The sequence below is a fragment of the Ichthyophthirius multifiliis genome (assembly GCF_000220395.1).
Source record: "Ichthyophthirius multifiliis unplaced genomic scaffold scaff_1120509251046, whole genome shotgun sequence".
Taxonomy (NCBI): Eukaryota; Ciliophora; class Oligohymenophorea; order Hymenostomatida; genus Ichthyophthirius; species Ichthyophthirius multifiliis.
The window spans coordinates 5,568-16,211 of record NW_004086255.1 but is presented as its reverse complement, the minus strand read 5'-3'; the positions used below and the strand labels follow the sequence as shown (position 1 = coordinate 16,211).

Below are 10,644 nucleotides of genomic sequence, written 5' to 3'. Positions count from 1 at the left end.
TAATAATTAATTTGTTCCTATCTATTTTTCAATTTTTCAATTATCTTTTAAAAGAATAAATATTCATTTTATTATTTAACTATTTTATTTATAATAAATTATCCTAAAACAGTTTTTAACAAATAAAATTCATGCTTAATCAATAAAAAAATAATAGATAATTGAAAAATAAAAATAATATTATTTTTAAGTTAAAGCTTTCATTATTTTATTGTCAGATATATTCAATATTAAATTTTATTTTTAAAAAACACTTTTATTTATATTAAAATAATTAAATTTAAATAAATGTATTAATTATAAAATTTTAGATATATTTTGTATAAAAAAAAAATTATTAAATGATTTATTTGTGTAAAATATTTAAATTTAACAAAGTATATATAATATCAATCTGAAAAAATATTAATTATTTATTCGAAAATTAATAATAAAAATCCAATATCATTATAAAATAATATCATTCATTTTACTTAAAAATATATTTTAATTAATTTTCTTTAAATTATTAATATTTCTCTAATTAATCAAAATAAAATATATATATATATATATAAAAAAAAAATGGATGGCGATAACTCTTAAAAAGATGAAAAGTAAAAAAAATTGAAAATTTAACATAAAATATACTATAAAAATAATATAAAAAATATATGAAATGATAAAAATTAACAAAAAAACAAAATCAAATATATTATAAAACAAAATTTTAAAATAATCTTGAATTTCATTTTTTTTTTTAAAAAAAAAGAGGGTAAATTAACAATTACAGTAGATTTTTACCTATTGCAAACATTAGTAGAATAATGAAAAAAGCATTACCACCAAATGCTAAAATAGCAAAAGAAGCAAAAGAAATAGTACAAGAATGTGTATCTGAATTTATAAGTTTTATTACAAGCGAAGCATGCGAAAAATGTGGATCGGAAAAAAGAAAAACTATAAATGGTGAAGATTTATTGCATTCAATAAATACTTTAGGTTTTGAAAATTATTATGATATGCTTAAGCTTTATTTATACAAATATAGAGAGGTCTTTTTAAAAAATAAAATAATTATTTTTTATATATTTTTGTCATTAATAAAAGGCTGTAAAAGCTACAGAAAACGGAGAAGGAAAAAAATAGAAAAAAAATATTAAAGAAGAGGAAAATGAAGATAATGAAGAGGAAGAAGATGAGGATGAAAATGAAGATGAAGAAGATTCATAATTAAATATTAATAATAATAATGAATTATAGAATTTATAATGAAAATTTATTTTTTTATCTTTTATATATTTGTATTGTTTAATTTAGTGTTTATTTATATTTTTTATTTTTTTTTTCTGGTTATATAATAATTATTTAAAAAAATAGAAATTGTACCAAATATTTATATATTTAAATTTTGTATAAAATCTTAATTTTTTAAAAAATATTTATTATATGTTAAAATTTTTTCTTTTTAAAATAAAAAATTACAGCTTGATTATATTTTTTTTTTATTATTTCTTTATTTTTTAAAAAATAACACGCTTTATATAAAAAATGTAATTATACATTTTTTGTAATCTAAGTTTAAAGTGGATTAAGTTATTAAATAAATTAAAAATAATAAAATAGAAATAATATATATTTTGTTATAATTATTATACATATATATTAATATTATTATAATTGTTTTAAAAAATTAATTGAATTTACTAATATTAAAATGCATATAATTTATTAATATATTAAAATAAAATAATATATTAATATTTATTATAATAAAACAAATTTAAAAAAATATAATATATTTTTTCAATAATATTAATTTAATTAAGATATTATTTTTACATAAATATTTTTATTTATAAATATAAATTAAAAATTATTTTACAATAAGATATTATTTTAATTATTTATTAAATATAATTTTTTTTTAATTTAATAATGAATTAAAATAATATTCATAATTATGAAATTTATATATATTAATAATAATATATCAAAAATTTTTTATTTAAATATTTATTTCATTTTATTTGTTATATATTTTTATATATTAATTTTATGTGTATATACATATATATATATATATATATATATATATATATATATATTATTGTATATTAATAAATAGATTTTTTTATCATAAATAAAATATTTTTAATTTCTAATATTTATATTCTTTTTAATTATTATTGAATATTTTTATCATTTTATTTAAACTATCTTGAAATAAATTGCCATTTATTTAAATTTTATATATTTTAATTATTTATGCTTTTACATAATTTTTATTTTTATTATTATTAGAAAATTGATAATATTAATTATTTTTTATATTTATCTATAGAATTTTATTGTCTCGAAATAATTATTTACTTTTAAATTTTCTATTTTTTTTTTAAATATATTGATTTTTTTTTTTTTGTATTAATTTTTTTTTTATGGTTTTTTTCAACTTATTAGTAGCTTAATATTTGTTTAGGAAGTAAATAATTGTTTTTGGCTTATTATTTTAGCATTTATTATATATTATATAATCTTCATTAAAATTTTATTTATTATATAATCTTCATTTAAATTTTTTATTTATTATCTTATTTTTGTTAATTTGATAAATGTATATATTTTTTTTTTTTCTATTTTCATTAAATAGAAAATCTTTTTGATGAAGTAGGCTATATTTTAATAAATAATAAATATGCTATTTATAGGACTATTTGCATTTGTTAAGCTTCTTTCTAAATTAAAAATCGACTAATGAATTTAATTTTGACTATTAATTATAGATTATATTATTTTTAGTACTAAATGTCATTAATTTATTTTTCACATTGAATATATATATGATTTTAATTGGGTTAATAATTGATAGATTTTATTTTTATTTTTTTATAAATTTTGAATATTTATTTTTAAAGATGTTTGTTTATTTAAGGAACTCTATTTAATGTAAATAAAATTACTATAATAATAGAAAAAAGAAAAAAAAATTAATAATGAAAATATAATAATATAATTATATATATGTATTATGTATTTAAAATTAAATAATTATATGATTTTTTTTTTTTAATTTTTTATAGGTTTTTTTTAAAAAAAAAACATATATATAAATATAAATAATTTTTCTTTAATATTTTATTGATAATTAGTAAATTTTATATTTTCTAATAATAAACTAAATTAATTTTATTTAAATAAAGTTATATTATTATTTATACAGTTTTCTGCTAAAAAATCCAATTTATCTTTATCGTATTAATTACGGATTTTAAAATTCATATTTTTTTTGCTTTAATAAATGATGTATTAGAATTTTTCAATTATTTAGTGTTTAGAAGTTATATTTTATAAAATTTAATAATATGTTTATGATTTTATAAAATGAAATTTTTGCTTTGATAAATAAAAAAATGTATTTTAATCATAATTTTTATAAATTATAATTTTTTTTTTAATTAATGTTTTGTTTTTTTTTTTTTTATTTATATCTTTTTTTTTTAATTTAAAAATTATTTATATGTATACTTTTTCAAGTGAAGATAATAAGCCATATATTCATATACAATGTGAATGCGGTCGTAAATATAAGCGTGAAGAATTATATTGTTGTTCACATTGTTTTAAAATATATTGCAGATTTTGTACATAAATAACAATTGATTCTTATTTTTGTAGAAATTGTTCACATTCATACCATCCAAGTGATAATACAATAAAATATAATTGTTAAAGTTGCTTCGAATGTCCAATGTGTTAAACAATTTTAATAGAAGCGAAAGATTAAAATGCATAGTTTTTTTAAAACATAAAAAATATTAAAAATATATTATATTTTATTAATAGAAAATATTTTTATCTATGTCAATTCTGTTCTTGGAGTTCAGAAACATGTAATATTAAAGATGAAAGAAACAAAGATTTAGCATAAAAATCTTTGATAAAAATAAAAGATAAAATAGATCCTCAATAAAAAATGTAAAAAATATTAATATTATTATTTATATTTCTTTTAAAAAAAAGTTTTAAAAGCATTTAATGTATTTAATGATATGTAGATTTAATTTGAAAAAGGTTATTTTTTAATTTTTGTATATATTTTAAATGTTTTTTTTTATCAGAATAAAAAATTAAACTAAATCCTAAAATAAGAAAAAAATTAAGTATAATATCTAACTTTTAAGTTACTGATAAATAATAATTGTAAAATAATTATATATATTAATTAGTTTTATCAAATATAAAAAAAAGTAAAGAAGGCCATTTTAATTGGTCTATGTTAACATTCTAAGAATTACATGAAAAAAAGCAACAATAATTAAATGATTAAATGTATAATTTAAAGATATAAGATTAAAATACATTAAAAATATATAAAAATCCATCTGAAGAAACATAAAACATTTTTTATAATGAAAATTTCGATTCTCTTTAAGAAGAACTATAACATTTTTAAAGCACAAACTATGAATTAAGTACAAAAAAATATTAAAAAAATAGAAAAAATAAAATAACCAAAAGTTACAAATACAGAAGAATGTTTAAAATTTCCTTTAATATAACCAAAAAATAAAAGCGAAATGTTGCCAGTTCCTTTATTTTTATTTTGTAGAAAAGCCAGAATATGTCCAAGTTGTAAAAAACATATAACAAAGTAAGAATCATCTAATAGCTATAATGTCGAATTTAGTACAAAAAGCTTTTTTTATGAATATTCACCAAATATGCATATTAGAAAATTCATAATTAATTAAGAGGAAACAGAAATAAAAATGAGCTTAGTTTTCGAAAACTAAACTGATTTTTCTTTAGAATTTTATTTCGAATAAATGGATGAGAATTTTAATAATAAAAAATATTTCCGTTATGAAATTCTTAATAAGGATAAGATTCTTATGAAAAATATTGATGTACTTGAATTGGCTAAATAGAGTAATAAAAAACATGAAATTGTTGAAAAAACAGCTGATTTTATTATCAAATGCGATAATGAGGATATTTCTTAAATAGATGTTTAGGTATTAATATTTTTATTTTTCTTTATTTATTAAAAAAAGTTTGCCGTTTATATGACTTTGTAATTGAGTGCAAATAATAGTGTTTAAGCAGTTTTATAATTTCCTTTAGTTATTAATCTAGGAAAAATTATAATAAAAAAATGAAAGAAAAAATAATTAATAAATGTTTTAAAAATATAAAGCTTTTTATTTTTTTATAATAAAATACTTAAACATATAAAAAAATATTTAAAAAAAAAAAAGTTACAACAAAATTAAAAAATAATAATAAATAAAAAAAAATGTAATAAGAAAATTTGATACCAATTGAATAATTAAAATCTAATCAAATAATAAAATAATACAGTATATTTATTATAGATATGAATTAAGAATACTTAACTTTCCAGGAAAAATATGATAGTTAACATTTAATATAAATAATTTCATAGGCTACGTTAATAAGAAGATATAACTCAACTTTAATAAATCCTTAAATATAAAATTTATTAGAAAGTTAACAAGAATTATAACAAAGTAGATAAAAGATAATATTAAAAAATATTTTAGAAAGACATATTTAGGATAATATTTTATTAAACGATTTAATCATTTTTGGACTTAAAGGAGAAAACTTAGTGGAATTATTCAAAGAAAATAATCTTTAAAAAGAAAAAAATAGCATTAATAAAATTTCTACTATATTAGAAGAAAATATATGTTTTGAAAAAAGTTAATTTGGTCCTTAAGCAATTTAAGATTATATTAGTTTTATTAATTAATTGCTTAAATAAAATAAATTAATTAATTGTGTAATCTAAGTTTACATTTTCATTTAAGGCCCTATATTCTTATTAGACAAAGAAAAAGCTATATATGAAGAATTTAATAATCTTAAGAAAAATATATAGGGTGAAAATGTATAAAGTTCAATTATTTATAAAATATGTGACTAATAAACTATTTAATATGTAAAAAAAAAAACTATATTGAATATATAAATTTTATTAATATATATAGGGTTAAATTAGAAAAACTTTTTTGTTATCAGATAAAGATTATATAGAAAGAAGTTTAATAAAGCAAGTAATATTAGATAAAGTCTAATGTGATTACATATAATAATTTTTATAAATTATAAGATATAAAAAAATAAATTAATATGAAAACGCAAATGAAGAATTATAAAAAAATCATATACAATCAACCTAACCCCCTTTATAATTAGATTAGTAAAAATAAAAAAATATATAAATAAAAATAAATAATAAGGTATTTTAAACAAACAAAAAGTTGGAATTACGATTAATTTCAAGAAGATTTAAATTAAGAATAAAGATAAATAATAATAATAAAAAACATAGAAAATTTAAAGTATTTTTATATGGAATTATAAGAAATGCTCAACAAAAGATTAAAAGAAACCATGAGACAAGTTTTGTATAGAAAGAAGATGATTTTATAATTAGAATTTTATGGTTAAAGTTTAGAAGAAGACAAAAATATATTTTAATAAAAGACTTAATAATTATCTTTAGAAAAAAACGAATATTCTAAACATTTTAGCGAATATGTAACAAACTTAAAATCTGTAGTAGACTCGAAAATAGAATTTTTTGATCACTAAATAATAATGAAGAACATAAACGAAAACATAAAATAATTTTTAGAATTTATATAATATGACTTGAGGTATTTAAGAAAAGTATATGAAATATTAGTTGAGTCTAATGAAAAAATATTCGCTTTTAAAAATAAATTGGAAAAAATAAATGAATAATAACTATCTTTAAAATTAGAAAATGAATACAATTAAACTAGAATTTATTAAATTAAAATTTTAAAACTTTTTGAAAATGCAGTTATTCGTATATTTTAAACTTTTCAATAAACTCTAGATAGTATAGACATTAAAAATACTAAATTTATTCATTAAAATAAAAAACATATTTATGATGAATTAAAAATCCTAATTTAATAAAATTAAAAATATTGTATTGTTATACCTTCAAATTCTCATGAAAATAATACTTTAGGAAGATCTTATATTTTAATAAAAGAAATGTATTTAAAAGAATTTAATAAATGAAAAAAATAAAAAAAGCTAAAAATAAAAAAAATATAAATATAAATTTATTTATTTTTTAAAAAAATAAAGATATTAAAACAAATTTTTTTATAACTAAATAAATATTCTTTTAATAAAAAATAAAATTAAATAAAACAAAATTCATTAAACTACATCATCATTATATTTAATAGCAGTAAAAAATACACAATTATACTATACTTTCATCATTGTATCAAATGGATCTGATGCGTAATTTGTTTAAATATTTTCATGTACAACAACTTCAAACCCTACGCCTTTAATTACATGCAAAACTTCCTCCCAAGAAAGTTCAATTGAAGGTTCAATAAGAGAATCTGCATAATGATAAAGCAAAGGTCCTAAATTAATCCATATTCCATCTTTTTTAAGACAATTATATATAGTTTTTATATATTCAATAATATCATTAGCTGTATCAATAAAAAAAACTGTACAAACCCCATGCCATTATTTAATTTATTTTTTATAAATACCCACAAACTCCCCTGCAGACATTGAAAAATCATCATTATCAGGTTGTACGCAGTCCATAGGAAGCACATCAGGTATTGTATATACCCTAAAGGGATTTTCAAATGAAAAATTATTCGAAAACGAATGAATAAAAGGTTAAATTTATATACTTTCGGCCTTTTCTACTATATTAAGTAAATAATTGCTCGCAAAAAGCATATGATAAGAAAATTCATTTCCCTAAGCTCCATATCCTAGACTGGCAAAATCCAATACAATTCTTGCTAAGCCACATCCTGGGAAAAGTACTCTTACTCTTTCTCCATTTTTAAAATTTTCGGGAAAATATTTCTAAAATTCTTATAAAACAGGTTTATAGCATTTATCTCTTTCAACTTTACCTTCTTTACTCCAATCTCTAACAAATTATTTTAATGTACTTCTTAGTTTAGACACGTCTTTAAATAATACATATTTTTATGGATTTGATTAAGTTTTTGTATATGGGTCAATTCCATAAACTATATGGTGGTAACTTTCAACTATTTTGTCTAAAAAAATAGCGTTTTATTCAACAGCTTTTAGGTATTTATCAACTTTTTCTTCCATTTTATATTTCAAATGCTTTTTGTTTTCCTCAGGTAAACGCTCGTAGCCATTTTTTATTCTACATACTTCTTAAATTGAATCATTTCGGTAATTAAAATATGAACTCACAATATTACGGAAGTGTTTAAATTCTTACTCATCGTTTGGAAGATCGTAGTTTAAGTTATATTCATGAAAATATTCATTTTATTATTCTAATGTAGGAGTTTAGTTTTGTTATTATTAATTTTATGCACTAAATAATTGATTATTTTGCATTTTTTTTTATATATATATATATATATATATATAAATCTAAATATATGGAATAATAATTTTATATTTATTTCAAAATCTTTTTTTTTAGATTATTTTTTGATTAAAGTTTTTTATTTCCATAAGAAAAATAAATATTTGTATACATTAACGTTATTTATATTTTTTATTTATAAAAGTTTCTCATAATATCATTTAATTGATCCAATTTCAAAAAAAATGAATATATATAAGAAAATATAATATATATATATATATATTTTAATTTAAAAAATAATAAAAAAATATAAAAATAACCAAAATATGTCTTATTTATTTAAATTAAAAATTTTAATAATAAAAATATATCATAAAATAAAACAAAATCATATTAAAATACTATATATTATATATATTTTTATTTAAAAAAATTACAATTTAATAGTATATATATATATATATATATATATATATATATAATAATGTATAAATAATATAATTTTTTTAAAAAATATTTTTTTTGTTAATGTAACTATTTAAAATAATAGAAAATTTAAAATTAATATTAATATTATATTAAAATTAATATTAATTTTATATTTATTTAAATAAAAAATTATGGCGATAATAATAATATAAATAAAATTATTTAATTATAGAATTAAATTTTTATTTTTTATTTTTTTTTTAATTATTGTCCTGAATTTTAATATATTAAATATCCTATAATTTGTGTATTTAATTTTTAGATTTTCATGTATAATCTAAAATTATAATACAAAAATATTTATATTTAAATAAAATTAACTTAAAATATAAAAAATAAAAATTAATTAATTAAAATTATTAAATAACAAAAATAAAAGAATTATAATATGCAATTAATAATATATTATTATATTTATATTATTTTGTATATTTATATTGTTACATAATAATTATTCAACTTTATTTATCAATTATGAATAATCAATAAGTTATATAAAATAAGATATTTTTGAAAATGTAAGTTAAAATAAAAATATTTCATTGATTTTATTCATTAATCAATTTTTTATTAGTTACAATATACAAAATATAAATATACAGTTATAAGAATAAAAGAATAAAATTTAAATAAATATATATATAAAAATAATAAATTTTTTATATATATATAAAATTAAATGTATATAATTTTTATATGAATATAATTAAAAATTAAGTCAAGAAAGTTAATATTTAAAAATAAAAATTATTTTATTCATTCATAGGAATTAAAAATTAGAAAAAAGGTTATCATCAAAATCATCAAAATTTAATTTTTAATTATCATAATCACAATTTATATAATTTGTTTCACTAAATTAATCATAATTCATAATATTACTTTGCTAGGCCTAATCATAGTTTTATATTTTTATTTTAGATTTATCAAACTTAGTTCTCTTTTTTTTAATTTATATATCTTCAGGATATATAAAGTTCCAAATATCATAAAAAGACTCCATTTCATCACTTGGACTGAGAAGAAAATGCAAAAGTAAAAAAGCAACAAATTTTTTTTTGGTTTCTTTAAATTTCTACTAACTATTTAAAACATTATAATTATTATTTTCTTAAGTTATCAAAGAAATCAAATATTTAAATGTATATTATATTTTTTATATTTTTATAATTCCAGTTTATATTATTTTAGTATATTTATAAATTTTATGCCGTCATGAGATATTTTATTTTCAATGTAAGACTTAACATTTTTTACATCTCCCTCTCCCAATTCGTATTTCAAGAATTAACTAATATAAGCTTTTAAAAAATAATTATTAATGGAATCTTAAAACCACTTATTTAAAATATTTCTTTAAGAATTTGATTTCTTTTTTACTTTAGCTAAAGCAATTATATCTTTTTTAATTTTTTCTTTTTGATTATTTAAAAGTAAAATGTTATATTCAGAAATCATTTTTTTTAAATTTTATTTTATTTTATTTTATTTTATTTATATTATAATATTTTTTTTTTTTAATATATAATTTATTTTTTTTTTTTTTTTTTATTTTAATTAATGACTTTTTTGTGGGTATTTTATTTCTACATGATTGCATATTAATTAAAATTATATCTTACTGTTTTTTTTATATTTTTATTTTATTTTATAATATTATAAATAAGATGATTATCTATTTAGATTAAAATATAAACATTTAATAAAAGAAATCTTTAGAATATAATTTATTTTTTCATTTTCTAATTTTAAATTAAAAATATATAAAAAATATT

The 10,644-nt window shown here is 15.2% G+C and overlaps 2 protein-coding genes across 2 annotated transcripts, besides 19 other annotated features; one reads left to right on the top strand and one right to left on the bottom strand. All coding sequences in view use genetic code 6, as the record gives it.

Annotated features, from left to right (window-relative positions):
* Positions 1-564: 564 nt before the first annotated feature.
* IMG5_134200 (hypothetical protein) lies at positions 565-1,254 on the top strand (the record flags this gene model as incomplete). The annotated part of the gene is made up of 3 exons (XM_004031891.1): positions 565-596; positions 752-1,034; positions 1,090-1,254. The coding sequence occupies 3 exons, from the start codon at positions 565-567 to the stop codon at positions 1,252-1,254; spliced, it is 480 nt and encodes a 159-aa protein (XP_004031939.1).
* A 788-nt stretch (positions 1,255-2,042) lies between these two features.
* Positions 2,043-2,087: a microsatellite.
* A 139-nt stretch (positions 2,088-2,226) lies between these two features.
* Positions 2,227-2,274: a microsatellite.
* A 219-nt stretch (positions 2,275-2,493) lies between these two features.
* Positions 2,494-2,569: a microsatellite.
* A 581-nt stretch (positions 2,570-3,150) lies between these two features.
* Positions 3,151-3,194: a microsatellite.
* Positions 3,195-5,189: 1,995 nt separating this feature from the next.
* Positions 5,190-5,227: a microsatellite.
* A 2,002-nt stretch (positions 5,228-7,229) lies between these two features.
* Positions 7,230-8,276, bottom strand: IMG5_134190 (hypothetical protein). The gene has a single exon (XM_004031890.1). The coding sequence runs from the start codon at positions 8,055-8,057 to the stop codon at positions 7,269-7,271; it is 789 nt and encodes a 262-aa protein (XP_004031938.1). The 5' UTR covers positions 8,058-8,276; the 3' UTR covers positions 7,230-7,268.
* A 137-nt stretch (positions 8,277-8,413) lies between these two features.
* Positions 8,414-8,439: a microsatellite.
* Positions 8,440-8,827: 388 nt separating this feature from the next.
* Positions 8,828-8,861: a microsatellite.
* Positions 8,862-8,935: 74 nt separating this feature from the next.
* Positions 8,936-8,975: a microsatellite.
* Positions 8,936-8,983: a microsatellite.
* Positions 8,941-8,973: a microsatellite.
* Positions 8,944-8,993: a microsatellite.
* A 1,332-nt stretch (positions 8,994-10,325) lies between these two features.
* Positions 10,326-10,366: a microsatellite.
* Positions 10,326-10,414: a microsatellite.
* Positions 10,337-10,370: a microsatellite.
* Positions 10,338-10,425: a microsatellite.
* Positions 10,345-10,421: a microsatellite.
* Positions 10,349-10,414: a microsatellite.
* Positions 10,351-10,409: a microsatellite.
* Positions 10,426-10,625: 200 nt separating the features above from the next.
* Positions 10,626-10,644: part of a microsatellite that runs on past the window's edge.